At 38.8% G+C, this 26247-nt stretch overlaps 1 protein-coding gene across 1 annotated transcript in view; it reads right to left on the reverse strand.

The window, feature by feature from the left end:
* The window catches only part of LOC126334766 (GTP-binding protein 1), a 132929-nt gene that overhangs the window by 98415 nt on the left and 8267 nt on the right, over window positions 1-26247 (reverse strand). Inside the window, exons 3-4 of the mRNA XM_049997347.1 lie at window positions 17050-17161; window positions 7615-7795 (exon numbers count right to left, since the gene is read on the reverse strand). Coding sequence (XP_049853304.1) covers window positions 7615-7795; window positions 17050-17161 — 293 coding nt within the window. The remainder of the gene's footprint in view (window positions 1-7614; window positions 7796-17049; window positions 17162-26247) is intronic.

The raw sequence follows: 26247 nt of genomic DNA on the forward strand, positions 1-26247 counted from the left end.
TACCCTCTCCTCCCTCCCCCTCCGTCTAAACCACAACACTTCACTGTCTGCCACTCCCACCATACTAATCCTTCACCTCCCCACCCCAGCCTCCTCCTTACCCCTACCCAGTCGCCACTCCCATCATGCATTGGTGCTGCTGCTCACAGTGTAATTTCAGCTCTCTGAGACTGCAGATGTGTGTGCAAGTTGCGCTTGCGTGAGTGTGTGAGTGTGAATGTGTGTGTGCATGTGTGTCTACTGCTGACAAAGACCTTAATGGCCGAAAGCTATGATTGTGTGAATCTTTTTATTGTGCCTATCACGACTCAGCACCTCCACTCATAGAGTAAATATCTCTGGAGTTAGCATTGTGTTCTGCGCATGTTGTCAACATTAAACAAGGATTGTCCCGTGTTTTAACGACTTTGCTATGCATGTGTGCTTTCCGCAGAGTTTGAAGTTTATAATATCGAGTTTTTGTTGTGTTATCATCATTTCTTGATAGTGTAATAGCAATGGTGAATTACTGTTGTTGCTACGAATGCAAAGAAAATATGTGAATGTAGGGATAGTAACTTTTCATGGGTACATACCATGCAGCTCTAATTATAGTTATCGTATCAGTAAGAGACACTGCATATGTTTAAAAATTTCAAGACGCATTATAATTAAGGCTTGATTCTGTAGACCTATTTTTCTACAATTTTATGACTATATAATAGATACTACGGCTCATACAAAAGCTTACAAACAATCAATTCCCCACATAAATTTGCTAGTGGAACAGGAAAGGGAGTGGTTAGTTGTTTCAGCAAATACTATCCTCCATGCATTGATCAGTGACTTGTCGATTATGTATATAGATTTGAAAGACGGGAGACAGAAAAATTCAATAGAGTGGGAATCTGTAATTGTCTTTGTATAATATGTGTCCAAACCTTTTTGTTTACTATAAAGTCACAGTAGGTGACCATGTTAAGTGTGTCTAGGACATGGAGAATGATTATTTGTGATTTATATTTTAGTTTCCTGAAGGATGAACAACGAGTAAAGATGTGGCTCCAGAAAATAAGGAGGAGTAATTTTGTCCCCACAATATATTCCAAAGTATGTTCAAAACACTACGAAGAGAAATGTTTAGACATATAAAAATATGGAGGTGTGTGGATGAAAGTAGCTAATCGAAGTACACATTCATCTTCTTTGGTGTACTTTACCTTCATTTTATTTTCTTCACCATTTGATTAAGAAGCGTAAAATATTAGTAAACATGTTGCCAAACTCTTTCATTTGTGCCAATTTCCACTTCCCTTAATGGTGTTATATGGCTTGACTGTTATATGACCAACTGTATTTGCTTTACAGTACATTCATTCTCCAATCACCTTTCCCCCCCCCCCCCCCCCCCCTTCATACTGAGTCTACTATTTATTTAATAAACTGGGAGCAAGTATGTAAAATGTGTTAAATAAATACTTCAAAGTATCACCAGTAAGAAAAATTGTGCTTTAGGTCGTAAAAACGAGAAAATAAATATGCAGAAATAGCAGAAAAAAGGACGAATTAGCAGGGATATAATCGCTAATGTGTGGCAAATTCGGTGTTTTTCGGACACTTGCAAAAGTATTAGCGTACTGTCAAGTCGTTTTGCAAGACTATCGCTACAAAAATGTATGTCAGGCTCTGTAATACTATGAAGTGCTGCATCAAACCAAAAACTACCAAAAATCGAGTGCATCTGAACTGTGATGCCTATCGCAAAGAAGCAGAATACAATATCACTTGCTCTTAAAAGATACGTAGCTGGTTTATTCCCGGTATCAAGTGGATACTGTTAAAATGTCTGCGCAACATATATAAATAATCCACGACATGTACGAAAAGAATCCGTCTGTACTAGGGATGTAGTGACATTCTAAATATACAGGGCACTATACGGACAAACATATGACATCTCGAGAACACGTAACCAGGCCGGCAATGTTTGTTGACAACACAAAATCTGTTCTGCGCATGTGAATGCTCACTCCAGAGATATTTACTCTATGTCTCCGCTATATGGTGAGTAGCAACTTTCCTTCTCTCATATTGTTGCTTCAAAATGATGTCTTCTCCTATCAACTTGGCAATTTCCAGAGCTTTGGCAGTCAGCACTTGTTTGGCGATAACGTAGTGGGTGAGACAGTAAGTCCCCTATTACCTGTCTTTTCCCAACTAATGACTTTAGGAACCTCTCCAGAAGATTGGTTCCTATCCGGTTCTGTATGGTCTTCACAAATCCTAGGTGAAAAAGTGTTGGTGAACCCAATGGAAAGTGCAGAACAGTTGGCCAGAGATGAGCTAGGATGACAAGATACCATTTTCTGCCTCATTGGATCATAGTTCCCCCTTAACAGAGAGTGCTGTTATTTATATGAACATTGAATATTCCAGAAAATGCAAACATTGCAAAATAAAAAATTCTGGGAACTTTCTATAAATGATAAATACTAAATAACAAATATTTCCTGGTGACAAGATTTGAACAGGCAACACCACCAGCTACTCTACATTGCGTACTGCATACAGCACACCCCGCACCACTGTTCTGGCTCCTGGAGGAACAGTGGCACTGCGTTTCAGAAGTTCTCATTGGAACCAACTACAGCACCCTGAATCTAGATCTTGTCAGGCGTCCTCTGTATGGTAGTGCTGGAAGACCCTCATGTTCTGCTCATGTTTTTACATCCTCTTGGCTATGATGGGCATCAAAAGAAGTGCCTCCCATCGAAACTTCATGAAGGAGGCAGGAAGGTAAACGTTCAAATGTTCAATAGGCATTGAGGTCATTAGAGGTGGAGCACAAGCTCAGAATGATTCAGAGATGGGGATGGAAATTGGCCATGTCGGACATGGAATTAAACCACTGTCCTCCCGAACGCAAATCCATGGTGCTAAGCACTGTGCCACCTCACCCGGTCAAACATTCATGATCACTGAATGGCTCTTCCATTTCCTTCAACAAGAATTACTTAACTGTGCCTCAAGACTGTAGTGGGGCTGCATACAGAGGATACGGATGATGCCTATGTGCTTTTGTCTTCTCGATGACAGGTCATAATCATTGACTTCATATGAGATGTCCAACAAGCAACAAAGGACACAATACGGCTCAAAGTAGTATTTTAGTTACTTTTCTGATAGTTCCATTTTCTGCACAGGCATAAAAATTCGTAACAAGTTTATGAGACTGTATCTCACTGACTGGTCCTTGGTGTTGTAGTGCTCTCGATCCTTCTCGTGGGTGTCCAGGGACCACTTGCCAGCAAGCTGTCTTCTTCTTCAACACAGTGAAGTGTTTACACAGTCATTCTGGGTATCGTCCAGTTGTCACAATGATGTGTTACATATGGAACTTCACAATTTCTGGAGCTGTGGCAATCGGCATAGCTTTGGCGACAGCATAGTGGGTGGGAGAATCAGTGCAGACTACTATCCGTCGATCCTCGTTTGATGATTTCAGGGCGTCCCCAAGAGGTCGCTTCTCAGCTGGTGGAATGATGATGCTGCAAGTGGTTTTGGTATCAGTTGCCCTGAAGTAATTTTTGTCACTAACATTCCTTACAATGGCTCACATAGTGTCTAACAGATTGGTAGAGATCTATCTACAGTCTTCGTAAGCCGTAAATGACCAGACACTGGAACATTGCGGAAGTACTTCAGGATAGCTGGGAATGGTCTGATTATTAACTGGAAACCTTCTTTGGAGGGTTCATTCCTTCTTCAAGGCTTCTATGGTTCTCAGCAGTGCTGAATCTTCCCTCTGTTCAGCAGCAGTGTTATTTAATACAGTGATGACTGAGATAAAATAAAATTAAGTGGGCAATAAACAAGAGAATATTCATGCCCCATGAAACATACTGAAACCAAATACAAAAAAGGATTCAAAAAGTTGTGAAATGTCTGTTAAGTCTACTTTTGTCTTTGGTCTTAGACTCTCCTATCACTGCATCATACAAATTAGAGGACTACAAGTTCGTGGCAGAGTCGCATTCTCTTCACTCGGCTGCAGGGTGAGATGGAGAACATGCAGCTTCATACAGGTCACCAAGATTTGCCAATGACCAATACTACCTCATTTAACGACATAGCAGTATGGTCAGCACATATCGTCAAGTGGCAACCATACAGCTCAGTGCCGGCTCACACCTAAGTTGCATAGTCATAGACTGATCACACACAATACACTTCCATCATCCACTATTACACTTAGTGCTACATTGGGATGTAGCCTGAGTTGTACTCATTTTGCTTTTAACCTGCCCAAGTTTGCTTGTTAGCCAAGAAGGCAAGCTGACGCATGTTATCACCAGAAGGGGTAGTCTGCTCTATTCCCATCCAAGCCAAGCTAAGCCCAACCCAAGCAGACTACAGGAGTCTTGCTTGCTTCCCTGTCTTTCCACTGCACTACATTACATAGCAGTTTATTCTGCACACTTTTATTGTAGTGTTATGAGTAGGTTTCGTAAGATGATGACAAGTCTTTTTTATCCAAGTATTGCAAGGTGTGTCTCAATGAAAGATATATTCACTTTAGGTACGTGTAGTCGAGGAAATGGTGGATTTTATTTGACCTTTTTCTCCTCTCTGGCATATTTCAGGCTTATTTATATATTTCGATATGAACCGTTTTCTCTGCAACTTCATCCTTTTTTCGACTAGTATTGGTTACTCTACATTTGAATCATCATCAGGTCACCTGTAATACTGTTTTCTGCAGTATGCAGAAACACCTCTGCAAGTCAAGATTATTTATAACTAAGAACTGGAAGGTGCCAATTGTACTCCGACACCAACTGAAATGAGGTTTCAGAAGTCTTCTTTCTGAAACCTTTGTGGGTTCCAGCCAAATATGACCTCACCTACACCAATTTTAATTACTTTTCCAGGGTGCGTGTTACGGGTTCACTGAATTCTTTCTATGTGGACAAAATAGTTAATTCTAAATTCACAAAATGCATTTTAGCAAACATGAAGTCTGTTTTTCATATGGTGTTAATCTAAAAAGTACATATCTGAAACAAGAAACTTTTCTTTCATATAAATGCTTTCTTTGCAGTAAGTTGCCTACCACAAGAACATGGTTTTTAATATCCACTGAGCCTATTTCAAACAATGTTTACTCTCAATTCAGAAGCCTATATACCACTAAATGGCCTTAAGTCCTTAGCACACATTTCCATATGCTTTCCAGTCACTAAGTCTTTGTCCTCTTTCAAAATATTTATCGAGAGAGGAAATTGCTGGTCAAACTTACAAACATGTCGTAACACACTCAAGATTCACAAATGGGTGTTTAGTAACTTTTTACACAATTTGCATTGTGAAACACCTAACAATTTACTTGAAGCTGCCTCATAAACCCACAATAACATTTCCCTTCTGGATTTGGGCTCTCTTTCCTGTTGGGGATATACAGGGTGATTCAAAAAGAATACCACAACTTTAGGAATTTAAAACTCTGCAACGACAAAAGGCAGAGCTAAGCACTATCTGTTGGCGAATTAAGGGAGCTATAAAGTTTCATTTAGTTGCACATTTGTTCACTTGGGGCACTGTTGACTAGGCGTCAGCGTCAGTTGATGCTAAGATGGCGACCGCTCAACAGAAAGCTTTTTGTGTTACTGAGTATGGCAGAAGTGAATTGACAGCAGTTGTTCAGTGTGCATTTCGAACTAAGTATGGTGTTAAACCTCCTGATAGGTGGTGTATTAAACGTTGGTATAAACAGTTTACAGAGAATGGATGTTTGTGCAAAGGGAAAAGTTCTGGACAGCCGAGAACGAGTGATGAAAATGTAGCACGCATCCAGCAAGCATTTGTTCGCAGCCCAGGAAAATCGACTCGCAGAGCTAGCAGAGAGCTGCAAATTCCACAATCAACTGTATGGAGAGTCCTACGAAAAAGGTTAGTTATGAAACCTTATCGTCTGAAATTGGTTCAAGCACTGTCTGCAGCTGATAAGATAAAACAAATTGATTTCTGTGATTTTATCCTTGCTCAAATGGAAACAGATGAATCTTTCGTTTCAAAGATTGTGCTTAGTGATGAAGCAACTTTCCACACTAACGGGAAAGTCAACCGTCACAATGTCTGTATATGGGGAACTGAGAATCCGCAGGAAACAACTCAGTATGAATGTGACTCACCTAAGGTGAACGTTTTCTGTGCCATTTCAGCCAATAAAGTTTTTGGTCCCTTTTTCTTTGAAGGTGCTACTGTAACTGGACTACAGTATCTGAAGATGTTAGAGAATTGGCTGTTCCCTCAGCTCGAACAAGAAGCACAACAATTCATATTTCAGCAGGATGGAGCGCCACCACATTGGCACTTATCTGTCCGTAACTACCTGAACGTCAACTACCCGAGGTGATGGATCGGCCGCCAGGCAGCCCGTGACAGAGCACTTCATCACTGGCCTCCAAGAAGCCCTGGTCTTACCCCCTGAGATTTTTTCTTATGGGGGTATGTTAAGGATATGGTGTTTCGGCCACCTCTCCCAGCCACCATTGATGATTTGAAATGAGAAATAACAGCAGCTATCCAAACTGTTACGCCTGATATGCTACAGAGAGTGTGGAACGAGTTGGAGTATCGGGTTGATATTGCTCGAGTGTCTGGAGGGGGCCATATTGAACATCTCTGAACTTGTTTTTGAGTGAAAAAAAACCTTTTTAAATACTCTTTGTAATGATGTATAACAGAAGGTTATATTATGTTTCTTTCATTAAATACACATTTTTAAAGTTGTGGTATTCTTTTTGAATCACCCTGTATTCCCCAATTCTTAATTTATGTCCATCTCCTTTAAGTTTGGTTTGTTCATTCTGTTGCATCCACCGTTATGATGAATGATGTGGCTATTTTGTAGTCAAAGTGGATCAATAGTGCAACCTGTCATCAGGTGCTGCAAGCTGAACGGGTCACGCAAAGGAGAATTTGTACACCTCTGAATGTTCCTTCAGCTGCTGGGAGATCTACCCTTGTCAGTTCACACTCAGCAATTACTCATCCACAAGGCAATAAAAGGAACTGCCAGCCGCATGAGGGCAAGCCGCAAGGAAAGCAAGTGAAAGGGAATGAGTGCTGCATACGCAGCTTCCCCACACAAACCCAGTGCCCTAATACAGATACAACCAGAATGAGCAATCCACCCTCTGAGCATTCTGCTCAAGCAGTGTGGAGTTGCACATTAACAGATACTGAATATAGCTAGTTTTCATTACATACTGGCAGCCAGCATCGGATAAACAGCAAGAAAATATGGGGCAAATGCACCTACATACATTTGTTGGTGTGTTACCTTGAAAATACGCCCCTCCCCAAACTCCCTTGCATTAATAATGCCCATCAAAGGACTTGTAACCAATGTTCCTGCTGAGATTTTATGCTGAAAAATGGAATGAAGTCATGCTCATATGGTCTTAGTAGCACCAAAATTCAAAATTCATTACAGTTACTCAGAGATGACATTACTCTGCTGGACAGTAGTGGTCTCTTGAGTGAGTGTAGGTAAAGTTTAACTGGCCTTGCTTCTAGTACATAACACAGCAATGAAGAATTTTCCAGACCAAGGATGTAAGACTAATATACCGTATTTCCAAGAAGTCCTGCTGATCTATTCGCCTTCTTACAAGGTACTGGCCTGTAAGTCCTTTCTCTACTTTACGTTCCCTTAATAGGACACAGTCTGCATCCAGTGTAGCTGCAAGGGATTTCAGTGTTGCAACAGATGCTTCATAATCATTCTGTGCAAGACCACTCTCCCCTCCATCTGAAACAAGTTAGTTTACAGTTCTCAAATGTGTAAATGTGCACAAAACAATCTACAATTCATATTCTTTTTAATACACTTTACACCTTTGAAAAGTTCTCTTTTGAATGGCACTGTTTCTCCAAAGTTAAGCCCACGCATGGTAGGTTCCAGTTTGAATCTTAACTTTTAAATGCACTCAAGCTAGACTTCAAAGTGACTCTTTCTGAATAAAGGATATGCATCTGATTATAATACAAAAGACTGTCACCAGCTTAATAACACTTCTTTAAAAAATTTGCAAACAAAACTAATTTAGTTTGCATTGAACAAAACAAGTAAACTTAATAATTACAGTCTCTCTTGTTGAAAGATGAAAAGGTCGTGGATAATAACATGCATCTGCCAATGATTAAAAAACACATGGTCTGAACAATTATTTAATTGTTCAGACACATCATAATTGCTTATTTTATGGGCCAATGTTATAACTAAGATTGCCCATAAAAAATATGTTTTCATAGCAAATAATGATCGATCCACATAAAAATCTGATTTATGAACAAAAACTGTCAAAGAAAATTGCATTTTTCTGGTGACTGTGTTAAGCAACTATAGAAAATATACAGAAACTAAATACTGAAATTCACACACTGAATGTTTTGCAGAACAAATCAAATAACAAATGATGTGAAGTAGTGGTAAGGGAGCAGACATCTCATAAAGGAACTCACATTACAAACTACTGAACTACTGGAGAGACCCAACAATTTCCAGAGAGAGAGGGGGAAAAAAAAAAAAAAAAAAAAAAAAAAAAAAAAAAAAAAAAAAAAAAAAGATAAATAGGCCAAACAACAACAGACTAGAATTACATAACTTTATGTGAATTTCCTTTGCATACCACGTACATAATTGACACAATGCACATGTGTGTCTAAAAGTTTAAATAGTTCAGATATTTCAAATGTAAACAAACATTAGTGCTGCAGCGTCACATGTCAAGAAATGTGCAGTGTTGAAAGCCAGAGAGTAATTTGGAGAAAATCATCAATACCACGCATCGGAATACTTGGAAAATATGCATACAGATGATACTTCCAGATGTAAGCAGAAATCAGACAAAAAGTACAAAATCATACCTTAGCATCTTTTGAAATGAACTGTTTTTACTTTCTTGTAGTATGGGTCCACAACTTGTATAAATCTGTTCAAGAATTTCATTTTGGTTTCAGCTGTTAAGAGTTTTATTTTTTAATTGCAGTTTCAGTATTAAGCCACTTTCAAGCATAAGACTTTAACACATAGGCAAAGATAATAATGTAATATGCATGTATATTACTTTGTTGGCTCTGGCTTTACCTATAGGTCAAAATTCTTCTCCCACATACCATATATAGTTTGTCTGCGTCATTTTATTTACAGTCGATTAGTTATACATCATTTTAGTCTGAGAGTGGTACATATTAACATCTACTTCAAACTTCCTCTATTAAGTTTGTTCACTCATTGTTGAAGTTTATCTGCACTGGAACAATTTCAATGACATGGAGTCACCTTGCTTGGTTCCTCTTTTAATTTTGATTTGCTTTCAATTACAGTGAAGTCTAAGACAGGTTGTAGCACAGATCCATAGACATTCTTCAGTACACTAACATAGGTCGCATTAATATGTTGCTTCTCTATGGGTGTTGGGATACATGTTGTTGAAACCAAGTCAAAAGTTACTTCAAAATCTATGTATCCCAGAAGAGAAAGTACTTCATTCACACTGCTTCATTTTATAGCTTTTTCCACTACTCAGAAATTTTTCATTGTGCTATATCCATTTCTAAGGCTAACTTTTCTTGGTGCTTGATTAAAAGTACAAGAGCTTTCTATGTGGCTGGTGATATTTTTGGTGAATATGAAGCGATGAGGAAACTAACGGGTCCACAGTTTTTTTGTGTCTTGTCTATCTCTTTTGCCGTTGTGTACATTAGTACTGTTTCGGTTTCAGGAAAGATTTTCAATGTCATTGTATTCAGTTATTGGCCTCTTTAACAATGTAAGAAACATTAGAATGTTATAGTTTGTGATGGCATCCAGACTGAACCAATTACATTTACAGAATTACTTTCCCAGAGGTCTAATCCTTAGTACATTCTACAAGGATTCCATAATACTTCACCTTTTAATATTCATTAGTAAGGTGAACAAATTTCTCTGGCTGATGGCACTGTAATAGCTCAAGATAGAAGTTGATCTTCTTCCTTTATCCTAAGCTGATGTTTTAATGCCTGCAGCAGAAACAGACACAGGTTCTTAAAATTTACTTTCCTGTGACCTGTGTGTCAAGACACTAACTTAATCAGCAACTAATGACATTATGATGCTTATGGCACACTGCACAGAAGAATCCAGTAGGTTACATTGTCTTCAACTTCACAAACACTGACACTTCACCAGAAAATCAAACAGTCTACTACATAAGAAGTTGTGAATCATGACTGTGTCACTGATTTTTTAAAGGTGTTCTTGCCATCACTTGAATAGCTGATTGCAGTGGTAGAGCTCAAGAATACTGATATAAAAACATCCATTCACTCATCAGTCAAACTTTCTTGTGTGACAAAATCTGTGATCTGAATCACAATAACTACGAGACTAATAATGCAAGAACAATGGTTGAGCCCATAATGGATAGATCATGTCTGCAGTATCTGTTTTGCCTGTTATGTCATTGTCTCAGTGTCTTGGCCCCGACGATTATAAGTACAGGCACACGATTGTTGCAATTTAGCTTTGTTAGTAGTTATAGACTATTGGTGTAGTGCAGAAATGCATTTAGCTAGGGCATTAATTCAGGTGTCACTGTGAAGAGCTTGTATAATATTGCTAGGAGCCAAAGTGATACAATAAAAATATTTGGCAGAACATAAGTGAAAATCAATATTAAACAGAAAATTTTAAAAAATAATGAAAGATGTATGACTCCTAAATAAACTCACCATTATAGAAAATATACAATGAGAGGAAATCTCACGTGAAAAGGAATCCAAAAGTGAAAAATGTCCAGTGCCAAGTTAATGGGAGAGATATGGCAACATTAAAAAGGAAATGAAAAAACTGCAAAATATGGTTAAGTAGTTGGCCCATTGGACATACTGGAGCCAAACTTCTGATTTATCTACCCTGTAACTATTATACTTTCTCTATAACCATTACATTAAAGAGACTTGTAATTAATTTACATATTAATACGAAACACTGTTATGATTTCATCCCAATGTTTTCATGAAATATCTATGGCATGTAACTGAACTGCACACACAGAAAACTTTTTTGCAGTTTTCCATGGAGAAAGTTTTTTTATGAAAAAGGTGACGAGAACACTGATGTCCATAGTACATTCTAAATTTTTAAACACTATATATAATTAAAATATTGTTGATACATACTACAACAGGAGTCTTTATCTGGATCAGGAATCTAAGCAGGAGGGTTAAATGGGGTGCTATAAAAAATGCAGGAAGAAGAAACCAGATTTTTATTGCATCTGAATTTAGCAGCAACAGGTTTACTGTAACACCTTACAGATTTAAAGTGAGATCTACACTCCTCAATTTACTTGTGTGACATAGCAGATGATAAAATAAAGTTATAAAATCTTATCATGTTGAGCTGATATTTTAAATGTCTATAACTGATAGGGACAGTAAAGTTGGCTACAAAACATCCTGCTATTTTGATCAGTCTTATTATAAAACTTTACTTGTTGCCATTTGGCCCTTTCAGACTGGGAATTAGAACAGTTTTTATTCAAAACTGTACCTGAGCTAAAAAAAATATAATTGTTTACAATTGATGCAATAAATATACATGGAAACGATATCTCCTACCACCATTTAGTGGAAGGGAGAGAGTATATCCGCAGCAGTGCTGTCTCCTCAATTATGTCAGGGGATGCTGGCGAATTGACTCTACTGGCTTAACTCTAAATTTCGTAAGTACATGTCTCTAACCACATAATCTTACTCCATTGCTCCCACCACTATGTGAAACAACTCTCTTCAATGGACTCTCTTTTCCATCTAAAGTGTACATTATTATTATAAATATTTCCTCAATTTTCATACCTGATCTCATTATTCTTAAGAATGTGGGAGTGTAGACTACTGTGGTCACTGTCACCTTCAATAATGAATTCATCTGTATCTGACTGTGTCTTTCATAGACTAACACTTCAGCCACTGGTGCAAGTGACCTCTATTAAGGTATTCACTCTTGGGCTAACGCAACATTCAGGTCTTATAAAGGTAATTTCATTATGTTTGTTGCGTGTACAAATTGAAAACAGCAATGAAGTGTAATTTTGATTGATGTCTGGTATGAGATGTTGGGAACTGAGACATCCTTTATTGATAGCAGTTCCTATTTTAATTTCTATTTCTGGCACCAGCAAGTACTGACTGAAGAAAAGTCAGTATGTCACATGCCTTTGTCAGCAGTGTTTAGTAGTATTGCACTGCCTCATGCAAAACACATGCATACATGTTCTCAACTACTTTCACTGTTTCATGACAAATAATGGCGTTAATGTGTCACAAAACTGGCTAACTGGAAGTGCAAAATACGTGCATGTTGCATGTTTATTTACACAGAAGCCAACTTCCAACATTTTATTTGTGTCTGAGTAAAATCACTTGTATCAGATAAATTAGGTTAAAAGAGTCCTAAAATCATCATGTAAAATTTCAATGTGCTTTTAAATATAATGAAAAGGATAGCTGCTACTCATTATACAGCAGAGATGCTGAGTTGCAAAACGGCACAACAAAAAGATTGTCACACAATTAGCTTTCACTCAACAAGGTCTGGAGCCAGACTGGCTCCAAAAGCCAGAGATTGTGGTCATGTGTTTGTGAGTTGCATTTGCATGATTGTGTGCATATGTCTTTTTGTATTGCCCTTCTGCAACTCAGCATCTCCTCTGTGTGGTGAGTAGCAAATATCCTTTTTATTACATTGTTACATTCCATGCTGGAATTTCCACTGTTTATATGTGCTTTCCGTGTTAATTGCATCAAAATTTGTGTGTGTGTGTGTGTGTGTGTGTGTGTGTGTGTGTGTGTGTGTGTGTGTGTGTGTGTGTGTGTGTGTGTTCATGAACAGTAAACTTTTGTAGCCCTGACACACATGAACTGAGGTCCCAACAACTGTTTTGTCTAGCCCTTACTAAGGAGTTACAAAATATTTCATTAATGTTAAATCCTGCTACAGATTTAAAATGTAGAAGAGATTACAAACCAAATGCCCGCAATTAAGGGTCGATTATTTCCATATCAATGAGATGGTAAATTTAATAGGAAAATTTCCCCCAGAAAAGTAATTTTTGGCACAATTTCAAAATGACTGAAGTGTTACCAAGGATATGAACAACATGAAGAGAAAGTCTGCATAATTTTGAGTTAGCTGTAAATCAATTTATTAAAATGGTTCCATGATAGTATGTTCATTGCAAAGGAAAAAAGTAGAAGGTGCATTCAACATTGCTTCTCAGCTACCCACTATAGAAGAATACCTTCTTTCCTGCATCTCTGGATTAGCAGCATTCAGCAACCAAACACAAAGAGTGGTTATCACCACCTACCCTATAAGGTCAGCAGTAAGGACTACATTTTGCAGAGGAATCACACTGAATAAGGAAATAAACAGATGAAGACATGCCTTCAATCCTGCCTGGAAGCAGTACATAGTCAAAGTTGGTCGGTTTTAGTTCATAGAGTAGACTAGTGTGTAAGTCTGCTATCATTTTAGCAGCAACATGTGCTGAATTCATTACCTTGAAGATAGATGTATACTGGAAACTCACAACAGGGATCCGGATATATATCTACAAGATGCTCGCAATTTACATGATCACTGTTAACAACATGCATTCGGAATCAGTTCTGCAACCTTACAACCAAGATGCCGACACTTTCATAGTAAGCAACACACACCTGTGCCTGCACCCTTGTCTCTATTACTCTGCTGACTCATTAATTTATTACTTATTTCCTTCAGATAGTTCTCTCTCGATACATCTACATTGCAGTGTCCGATACTATCTCTGATGCATATGCAAACTTATGTAACTTAAGGAATACACACTGAAACTACATTAGTAAAAAAAATGGTTCAAATGGCTCTGAGCACTATGGTACTTAACATATGTGGACATCAGTCCCCTAGAACTTAGAACTACTTAAACCTAACTAACCTAAGGACATCACACACATCCATGCCCAAGGTAGGATTCGAACCTGCAACGGTAGCAGTCACGCGGTTCCAGACTGAAGCACCTAGAACCGCACGGCCACACCAGCCAGCCTACATTAGTAGACTGAATTATTGAAATTAAAGTACCTGAGTCTAAAAAATAATGGAATATAGCAAAAATATGACAACATGTAGTTTCTATCCGAAAATGTGTGTAACAAATGTTAGAACGTATTTACAAAATCTGTACACAGAAAACTGATTGTAATTATGGTTCACATATACATAAAGAGCCACGATTCATGTTAATATCAAAATCAAGCCTGTATTTAGAAAGTTAATAACATTTGTAAATTAAATATTGTTATGAAAAGGTATTTGATGTATTTTGGCAATGATAACTGTAATATTTCTGTATGTTTATTGCTCTGAAATGTTTGTGACAAATTATAAATCCAGATTTTGTAATTTGCTTTGGGAAGTTAACCAACTTTTAATTGAAAACTTCAAAATTACTGTTTGAAATGATGAATTCTTTTGTATTTGAACTGTTAAAACATATATGAGGTACAGTGGTGGTAGCCCAGGCAAAGCTAGTATCATCTCAGGTTTCACAGAGTCAAAGTTACACCATATTTGTGGTCCAAATAAACACATTGCTAAGCTCATTTTTGTTTTGGTCACATTACTCAGTGGATCTGACTAATCAGGGCAACCACAACCTGATGTTATGAAGAGCCTAAGACTTTCTTACAGGTGGAGATAAGAGATACACACCCAGACCACAAACTTCAAGAAACAGAAAATATCTATTTTAGTGACCACAAGAGGCGGTTACTTTTTAAACTGGCCCTAAAGTATTTTACATTCTGCAGTCAATTTCCTGTGGGATTCACAAGCTTATAATATGTTATGTGTGACATCTGAAAGCATTTAATAAGAAGGGTTGTAGCAGTAGTAGCAGCAGAAGCAGCAGTAGTTGTTGCTGTCATCTTCAGGCTGACCAGTTTCATGCAGCTCTTCACCACCCACACTTCTCTAATAAGCGAATTGACTTTTCATTAATGTTTTATGTTGTGCCCTACCAACGGATTCCTTCTTTAGCTCAGATTTTGCCATAAAGTTCTTTTCTCGCCAATGTGATTCACTGACCGAAGCAAATGTTATAAAATTAAAATACAAGATACAGAAAATACTAAAGTAAGTAGACTCACCAACTGTGTGTCATGGGAAGTGGAATGAAGGAAGATAAACATCCCATTGGTGAGGTAACTGAAGGTGGTCATGTTGGTTACTTAGTACTCCAAGAGGTAGGAAGTCCACTGTCAACATTTCAAACAGTGGTGTGGATAGGACAAGAAATCGCAAAGCAACCACCTTGGTATTTCTCTCTAGTGATTTAGTGAAAACTGTAGAAAAACCTAACTGTCTGGCCAGAGGGGGGTCTTTAAGTCAGTTTTTCCAAACGAGAGACAATATCTTAACCACTGCACCACACCACCTCATTCGGTTCAAGCAGTGAGAGCTAAGTGAAGCTAGAAGGTGTGCCACTAACACCTGTAAATTAGTAATGGAGAATTACACTGCCTAACAAAGAAAGGGAAGCACCTAGAAGATATCGCTGGATGTCAATGAAACCACCAGAGTTCATTAGTGCTGTTGATGTTTAGTGTTCTTGCCAGGCCTGATAGGTGACACAAGAGGGATGAACAGCATCAGATGCTTAGTGATCACTGCAAAGAACATGGAGATGTTGCATTCTCATGTGACACAGAGTAACTGGCATCTGACAAGAGTTTCAAAGGGGCCTCATTATAAGTCTCCATTTGACAGTAGGTCAAACTGTGCAATACACAGATTTGTGTGGCATTTTGATATGACAATGACCCAATGTTGGACAGCAGGGGGACACGATGGTAGACATACTTGCCAAGGTTCCACCTGACCACCATAAGGAGAGGTCACTGCATTGTGCACAATCTGAGAATAAGTGAAGCACTTCAGCAGCATTCTGCGTCATCCTTAATGACTGGTCGGATACTAGCAACAGCCAGACTATGGAATTACTGCCCCACACACAGACTGCCATTAACACATCAGAAATGACTGCATTTGGAGTGGCGCCATGACCAGCAGGCACCGTCTTCTGAGGAATGGTGTCACATTGTGTTCACCAATGAATCATAGTTCCGCACAACCTCAAATGACCACGTTTAGTGAGACTTGCAGCAACCTAGGGAGAGGTCCCATTTTTCCAATGTTTTTGAAAGGCACAGTGGCATTACTCCTGGCTGTCCTAGTGTGGGGAGCCATCGAGTATGACTTCAGGTCATGACTGAGAGTGACTGAAGGAACTCTGAGAGCACAACGGTACTTCATAGACATCTTGGGTCCTCACGTGTTACCTCTCATGAGACAGCATCAATGAGTCATTATTCAAAAGGACGACACTCGTCTACACGTGCCATGCGTCTCAATGAACTCTGAGTAATGAGAAACTCCCATGGCCAGCAAGAACCCCAGATTGCCCGCGACAGAACATATGTGGGATCAGCTCGGACATCACTTAAACCCAAAGCCAATACCAAGGATATCAAGGGCCAGTGAAAACAACTGTGGACCTGCTTGCCTCAGAAGAAGACTTAACACTTTATGATGTCCTTGCTGCAAAATCAGTGCATTCTTTCAGGCCAGGTAACATCATACTGATAATCATACTCACTTGAAAAATTCTTTGTATATCTGGATCAAATTTGTAATCAATGAGACATCATCACATATTCTTTCAACACTGGAAGTTGCATTTCATTTCCTCCTAACCTTCTGGATGCTTCACCTTTTTTGTGAGGCCATGTATAATTTGCAGCAAACTGTGCCAGACACAAACGATACATGAAATCACTAAGTCCTTACTAAGCTTAGACTGAATATAAATGGTACAACCTGTCATCTGCCAAGCTGAATTCAACAAAATATAATTACTGATGCAGGTTACAAAGTTTCCACTGTAAGAAGAATTTCTTTCATGAGGTTACCTTCACCAATGCCAACTTCAAATATTGTCTCTCCTCTTCCATTGCCAATCCTTTCTTTGAGTTTCTGCAGCAAAAGCTCATACTGTTCTTCTGTTGGGCTTATCAGTGCTGTCTAGGAGACAAAAGGAAGAAATATGTGAATACAATAGTAAGACGTAACATAGTATTGGGATACAAACAATGGAATTATGGTTAATTGTATCAAAAGGAAAATTCATTATAGGAAATAAAATTACAAGAAGGCCAAACAGTTGGCCACTACATACCGTGATGGAGAGAAATTCAAAGTGTGACTAACACATACAAATAAAAGTACACAAAACTAGACTAGCATTTGAAACTGAGAGTTCCTCCCCAAGGGAGGTAAGAGTAACAGGCAGGAGGAGATAAGAGAAGAGGTGAGAGGTTACCCTGACTGTACGTTCAGACGGATAATTCCTCTAAGTGTTTCAGGTGTTGTTTTATGCTCAAGCTATATCTAGCGAACAAAACGGATGTCTGATATGAACAATAACAAGCACACTCAACAAAACATAATCACTTTAAGAAATAACTAAGAGTTAATATCAAGAGTAACAAAAAACCATTCATAAATAACATCCTTTCCTGTTCCCTCCACAAATACAGCGAGGGAAAACTGACTATCTATAAGCCTGCATATGAGCCCTAATTTCTCTTATCTTAGTGGTCCTTATGTGACATGTACATTGGCAGCAGTAGAATTGTTCTGCAGTCAGCTTCAAATGCCAGTTCTCTAAATTTTCTCAATGGTGTTTCTCGGAAAGAATGTCTGTTTCCCTCCAAGGATTCCTATATGAGTACCCAAAGCATCTCCGTAAAACTTGCAGCTGTTCAAACTGCGGTAACAACTCTTGCACTCCACCTCTGAACTGCTTTGATGGTTTTCTTTCATCTGCTCTGAAGCAGTGCTCAAGAATACATTGCACTTATGTGCGGTGCCCTTTACAGGCAAACCACACTTTACTAAAATTCTCCCAATAAACTGAAGTCAACCATTTATCTTCCCTATTACAATCCTTACATGCCCATTTCATTTCATATCGCTCTGCAACGTTGCGCCCAGATATTTAATCAACATGACTGCGTCAAGCAGCGCACTACTGATGCCGTATTCAAACATTATATGGGGTTCCCCCCTACTCATCTGCATTAGCTTACAAATCCATTTGATGGGAGACAAGACGGTGTACTATGGAAAGAATACCAGATAACCATGACAGTGGTAGTGACATTGGGGATTCTGTGGAAATTCCAGTCAGGAGGGCCAAGTGGCATCAGTATTTGACTAAGGGAGGTCTTCATCTGGCTTTGTTTTCTGTTTACTGGTACATTTATAGTCTCCTTCAGTTACCTGTAAAGATGTGACCATTTGTAAGCTTTCAAAATAAAGGTAGTATGTGTCCACATGTTTTCTGTAATTCCTTACTGAACAAGGCAGGGGTGGGGGCTGACCTTTCATTCAGAATCATTTTGTATTTGGAGATATATATAGTATATGCTGAAAGTAAAATGATACTTTTTGCAAATGATACCACTAGCGTAACTATTGGCACAAATTTACATGATACCATAGCAAAAAAGCAAAATGATGCCTACATGAGTCTATCCTTCAATAGCTAGGAAGTAACAGGCTAATTCTCAATAAAGAGAAAACTAAAATGATGAACAATAGAGAAATCACCACAATTACAAGAACTGGATATAAATGTCATACATGAAATGTATTCACAGTTGTGAATATGAACAACCATCAACTGTATAAGGGAAGGACAACAATGAAAATTTGTGCCAGACTGCAACTAGAATCTAGATTTTCCGATTTACGCAAGCAGTCACTTTAACAGTTTTGGCTATCCGCGCATGACTCACAGCCAGATCCAAACTTCCACACGTCGTCATTCCTTCATCACACTGTATACTCGTACAGACATTATGTAATTCTCAGACAGAGGAGGACATTTTAATTGAAACTCACTGCCTGATATCAGCAGATAAATGCAATATTCTCCCTAACAACAAAGGCACAGCAATACTGTGTCTGTCCACTAATAGCAGGCAACAACATTCACTTAAAATGTCCTCTCCTGTGTGGGAATTACATAATGTGAATACGAGTACAGGGTGTGACGCACGAACAACGGCATATGGAAGTGTGGGTATGGTTGTGAGTAGTTCACAGATAACCAAAACAGTTACCATGACCACTCGAATAAAGCGGGATATCCAGGCTCGAGTCCAGTCCAGAACAAGCTTTCGTTGTCGACATTTCTTTATACAGCTGATGGTTGACCACATTTGCAGCTGAGAATATATTTCATGCATTTCATAATAGCTGCAGTAGCCACAGAGGGTTGTTTAAATTCATACTGAGAATACATTTCAAGTATTTCATAATAATTGAAGTCGCTGCAGTGCCTGTCCCTTCAGAAATGCATGCATGTCTAAGGACCACTGCATCATTCTTCTTAACAACACAGCCATTGTAATAACGAGGATATGAATGTAGTTCAGTATGCAAAGTTTGGGCTCACTACAGATAACTATTTACTATGAAAAGACCACATTGCTATCCTAACAAGCAAACTAAGTTCAGCTATATTTGTTCTCCAAAACACTAACCAATAGTAACAAATGAAGCTATGTGAATGGGGTATTTCTCATACTGTAATGGTATCATGACCTATGGAATAAAAATACTACTGTTCGAATGGGAGCATAAAATGAATTCAATAAAAATGAAGATATAAATAGCCATGCTGCCAGAAACAGTGTAAAGTTATGAGTTCCAGAGCACAGCACAGCTAAAGTTGAAAGAAGTACCGCTTATATGACAATAAAACTGTACACTTGTTTACTGTTTCATATTTTAAATATTAACTTGAAGCAATAAAATTATTCTTCACAGAAATTTCTATTAAGTCAATGAATACATATTAAATGCAAAAAAACAGGAAATATGCGTCCAATGCAATAGAATTAAAATAAGCATAGACAGATAGGTAGTAAATTCAAGATATGTGTTCTTATGTATGATAGAACAGAAACAAAATGTATAGGTAGACTGTACAGGAGACACAAAATGTGTAACTATGTATGATGCCATTTTATTTAAAAATGATATGCTGTGATGTAAATAGTGTGTTGAACTGACAACCGATCTGACCCGTATAAACCTCAGCTACTTGAATGGGTCATAATTATAAATTTCGTTTACTTTACATCTATGTTCACAAATTTTTGTCACCGGTATATAATGTCCATCTTCTGATCTGTTTTATGAAAACATATATTAATGTACTGCAGTCATAGTGGCATTCAACATTTGATGATGCCACTATGGCTGCAGTACATTACTACTTGTTTTTATAAAACAGATCTGAAGTTGGTCACTAGAGACTGAAACCGGTAGTCTGATGACAAAAAATTTGTGACCATAGACATACAGTAAAGGAAATTTATTCGATATTTGGGTCACGTTTTATTCGCAACCATATCACAGCCTGGAACGATACAGCAGAGAGGGCTGTGGGACAACATCAGCCAATAGTATGCTGACTAGGACAACACCACACCAGGAGCGGCCCCAATACGAAGACAAGCCATTATATAAATTATATACCAGTGACTTGTGAACTGTTATTATTTGCCTGCATGGAAACTGTACATATTGAAGGACATTTATTATTTGCATGTCACCATTTGCTTGCAGCCCATCTTTGTAAATACGCCAAGTTGAGTATTGTCTATTTAATTTACTGTAATAAACTCCATTAATAAGATTTGCTTTAACTGTTGTCTAGCTATCTGAGAAAAGAGCTTCCTAGGCACCCTATATTAGATGAGTGGGCCGGTACGACTTGAAGACACACTCACTGGTTACGACACAATGGCATTTTGAAGAGAATTTTTAATGTGTGCAATTTTTCAACAAAAACAACAATTTTATTCATTGTAAAGAAGCTGGAGACAACTGGTGCACTAAGCAGTGACAGTGGTAAACATAGGCCGTCATCAAGTCCAGTGGTTAGTGATAAGGCTAGAAGACACTTGGAGAACTTTCCAAGGAAATGATTGCACTGATTGAGCCAGATGGCATGCATTTCATATGGCACATGTCAGAGAGATGCGAAAAAAATGGCATTGTGACAATACAGAGTGTACATGATGCAAATTCGCAAGTAACAGACCATGAGAGAAGAATGTGTTACTGTCAATGGTTTCAAGAGTTTCTCATACAATGTCCAGACATTCTGTCCACAACATGGTTTACAGCTGAGGCGTGGTTCCATCCTTCAGTTACATCAACAAACAAAGCAGCAAATACTGAGCTTGTGTAGGCCCCCATATCATGCACTAAACACCACTGCCCGATAAAAAGATTGGAGTGTGGTCCATGGTGTCAGCTTCCAGGATTGCTGGCCCCATTTTTCTTAAGACAATCGTAGACACTACAGTTCTTAATGTGTCATATGTCTAATGTTTCAGTGCAATTTGTAACCAGTGTGTTGTATGTGTGTGTGTGTGTGTGTGTGTGTGTGTGTGTGTGTGTGTGTAATGTCTCAACTGTGTATTATCATGTCCCAAAATTGCAAATGTGACCCACTACTGGTTCAAATGTTATATAACTAATTAAAGTAGTTCAGATTTACGTGGATCACACTGTATATACATCCAAAGCTGCTAAATAAATAATTAAATCCCTGTAGCATGAGAATTTTCACACAAAACTAAATTTCAAAGTTTAAACTCATACATAAAATAGTGTGTTAAACTTGCATTGCAAATATGTCTACAGTGCGGCAAGTTAAGTGTTTATCTTTTTCTGTGTTTTCCTCAAAGTAAAATCACTAAATTCCATGCATGTTTCTCTGCTTTAAGAGGTTTAGTCTTGAATCTTTGGATGTGTAAATCCACTCAGTCTGTGGTGCAAAGGTTGCTCACTGGACAGCCAGGTACATAGTTCATTAATCCATCAGAGTCCATAGGTGACACATCAGGAAGAGTAGCAAGTTGTATATCTAGGATTGTCTGCCTTTTGAGCTCACATCTTCAGTTAGTCTTACTAGGATGGCAAGGATGTGTGCATGCTGCCTGCATGTCACAAAGAGCTTATTGTGCTTTTGGCTATGATCAGTCACCTTCAGGATGCTGCCCCGGGGCGTGGGGGGTAGAACTGGTGCAGAATCAGGCATGTTGCATGGAACACCTCAGGTGTCACTTGAATTTCCCACAGGCTCTGCTTCCGAGGTACCTCCCAGTGCATCCAATGCTGTGGATCTGCCCTCACAGCAGGGTGAGTGGCAGGTGAGAATGAGTTCACGTTGCCGTAGACGAACAGCCAATGTTGAGACTGGCCGTCTGGCCTCACACATTCACCCTGTGAGTGGACAGGTGGCTGCTCCTTCAACAGGGTCTGAGCAGGCACACGGAGAGAGGGGTTTACTAGTTATTGGAAGTTCCAATGTTAGCTGTGTTAGGAAGCCCCTTAGGCAAATAGCGCTCAGGGCCAGAAAAAAAGCCAATGTGCTTTAGATACATCTGTCATGGGGACTCGTCCGAGATGTGGAGGCAGCCATGTCTGTGGCTACAGAGTGTGCAGGGTGCAGTTGTCTGCATGTTGTGGCTCACGTTAGTGCCAACGTCGCTCATCACATTGGTTCTGAGGTGATCTTCAGTTCATATAGCCAGCTGGAGGAGATGGTGAAGACTGCTGGCCTTGAATACGGGGTGCAAGCAGAGCTCGCAATCTGCAACATTGTTTCCAGAGTTGATCGGGATCCTTTGGTTTGGAGCCGAGTGGACGGTCTCAATCAAAGACTTTGTCGACTCTGTGATGGTCTCGGCTGCAGATTTATAGACCTGGGTTACCGTGTGGGGATTTGTAGTACTCCGCTTGGTAGATCAGAGGTACACTACACAAAGGTAGCAAGTACTCGGGTAGCAGAGAACTTGTGGAGTGAACATGAGGGTTTCTTAGGATAGGCAGTAATTGTAAAGGCTCTGAAGGACCCTTGGCAGTCAATATGCAGAAATGAAATTAAAATGGTGTTCAGGATAAAGACACTTTGACTGTCATAATTTCATCAGTAAACTGACAAAGTATTCATAATAAAGCTCCGAAATTTACTGCCCTCCAAGAAAGTTCTCACACTCAAATTTTTCTTGGGACTGAGAGCTGACTGAAACCTGAATTGGAAAGCTCTTGAGATATTTAGTGAGTTGTGCATGGTATAGTGGAAAGACAGATTAGAGGCCACAGGAGAGGGAGTGTCCACTGCAGCTGACAAAAACAGTGTCTCCACTGAGGTTTAAAGTGTGACAGTGAAGTCATCTGGCCATGCATAACAGGTGTAGCTAAAACAAAGTTAATTGGTGGATGTTTTTACTAGCCACCCGATTCTGCTGTGGTAGTTCTACAGTTATTCGAAGAATGTCTATGGTCAATAGCGTGTAAAAACCCAGATCATGTAATACTAGTTGCAGGCGACTTTAACCTGCTGAGTATTGTAGAGGAATTATGGACAAAGTTTAAGCAGATTGTAAATTGTGGTCTGGAGAGTTATGTGTCTAATAGGTAGATAAAAGATGGCAAAGACCCACCATAGTTTAATAACGAAATTCGGTGGAAGCAGAGGGTGTTGCAGTCTCAGTTCAAAAGGGAATGCATAAACGACTACAAGCGAATGTTAAGAGAGATTCATGAAGCACATGACAACTGCTACTGTCACACCATAGTAAAAGAACCGGCAGAGAACCCAAAAAATTCTGGTCGTGTGTAAAATTGCTATGTGGGTCTAAGGCTTCCATTCAGTCCCTTGCTGACCCGTCTGGTGTGACAGCTGAAGATAGAAAAACGAAAGCCGAAGTTTTAAATATCATGTTCCAGAAATTGTTCACACAGGAGAATCATACAAACATACTGTCATTTGAGCAGCAGACAGACTCCAGTACGGAAGACATAGTAATAAGCATACCTGTTGTAGAGAAACAGCTGAAAGATTTGAAAGCAAATAAATCACCAGGTCCGGATGGAATTCCAGTTCTATTTCACCAAGATTACTTTACAACATTGGTCCCTTACCTAGCTTGCATTTATTGTAAATCTCTCACCTAGTACAAAGTCCCAAGCGACTGGAAAAAAGTGCAGGTGACTCCAGTAAATAAGAGAGGTAAAAGAATGGAACCACAAAATTACAGACCAACAGCTCTAACTCCTGTTTGCTACAGAATCCTTGAACATATCCTCAGTTCAGATACAATCAACTTTCTTAAGATTGAGAAGCTTATGTCCATGAACCACCATGGTCTTAGAAAGCAAAACTCAGCTTGCCCTTTTCTCATGTGACTTACTGGAAAATATGGATGAAGGGCAACAGGCAGATCCCATATTTCTACATTTCCAGAAAGCATTTGATTCAGTACCCCACTGCAGGCTGTTAATGAAGGCACGAGCATATGGAGCAAATCCACAAATATTTGAGTGGCTGGAAGACTTCTTAAATAATAGAACATAGTATGTTGTCCTCGATGGAAAGCATTCACCAGAAACGAGTGTATTGTCAGGATTGCCCCAAGGAAGTGTGACAGGACCTCTGTTATCCTCCATATACATTGATTTGGCAGACAGGGTGGGCAGCAGTCTGCGGTTGTTTGCTGATGATGCCATGTTGTATAGTAAGGTGACGAAGTTGAGTGCAGGATGTGTAGGCAGACAAGGAAAAAAAATTCCCGGATTTCTCGGTTAAAAATACACTTTCTCCCGGGTGAAAACACGCTTTTTCCATGTTGAGTGCCAGTATATTTTCCCTTATCAATCCTTTAAATGGTTATGGTTTTATACATGGGCATAGAATTTCCCGGCACTTTAGAAAATGAAGCTCAGGGAAAAAGACACATTTTGGAAATATCTTTGATGTGCAGCAACATGTAAGCTGCATATTTTCGTATTACGAATTGGAATTCCACCAAACATCGCACATTACTTTCTGAATAATTGAAATCAAGATTGTGATGCGCTTTTGCAAACCAGTCATAGCTCATGTCACGTGATGTCACCAGCCGATGACAGCGGATATTCAGAGTATAGGACACGTGATGTATGGGACACTTAACAGCAACATCACTGTTAAGTTCATCTTGTAGTGCACATCCTTCTGAAAAGTCTGAAACATAAGACGTGTGTTTGAGGAAATGTAACACATATTATTTGGTCTTAAGTACGCCAAAGTGCACGGCCACACCTCTTCATAAAGCATTCTTCTACTGCATGTCACTGTATTTAGCTCTGTGAAATCAAAATGTGTATATTTTGTTATGGATGCCATCAAACTATATTCAGGACAGTAGAAATTGAAATGTCCTGTGGTGCATCTCCTGCTCCCAGTCAGCCGGTTTGACAGCCTGCCCCTCTTTTTAAAAAAATCTCACAATTAATAGCAGATGGGATTACTTGTAATTGGCAGAAAAAGAACTCTTCAGAAAATCTGAACTCTTTATTGCCTATTAGCTAATAACTTGCTGTTTTGTGTAACATAAAATTAAATATAGGATACATAAAACCAATAAAGACAAGAGATAAGCAAGAAATTACATATTTCTTCAATCCTCAGCTCCTAGCATTTTTTTCACTCTAATCTTGCTACAGCTTTACATGGCGTGAATTCCTTTCTGCGAAAAAGTATACTAACTCATCAAAGTTCATCAAACGTTTTGCTATATGAAAAATCGAAATGTCATTATCTAATACTGAAAAAGCTGTTAACACAAATAATATCCAAGATTGGTGTGGTTTCTCGATCTGATTACGTCTATTTTGTCACTGTCTGCTAGATAAAACAAAATAGGCCTTTCTAATATGGTAGCAATTTTTAACACACACCAAACAACCGAGCCTGTTTTGGCACAAATGACCTGTTTTGACACAAATGGCCATTTTTATAACATGACAGAATATAATTCACAAAGTACCAATATCAAATGCCTATTAGGCCTCCTGTTTCACATTTCATTCATATGCACCAGTTTCTCAAGCATGAGATAGAAAAGTAGTATTACGAAATTTTTATATCCCCATTTCTTCTCCTTCCTCGTTCTAACAAACAATCTTGTCATCACCAATTCTGTAGCTATTCTCATTATTGTCAAATTTTGTTCACCAATTAACTTCACTAACCCTGC

The sequence above is a fragment of the Schistocerca gregaria genome, chromosome 1 (genome assembly GCF_023897955.1).
Source record: "Schistocerca gregaria isolate iqSchGreg1 chromosome 1, iqSchGreg1.2, whole genome shotgun sequence".
Taxonomy (NCBI): Eukaryota; Metazoa; Arthropoda; class Insecta; order Orthoptera; family Acrididae; genus Schistocerca; species Schistocerca gregaria.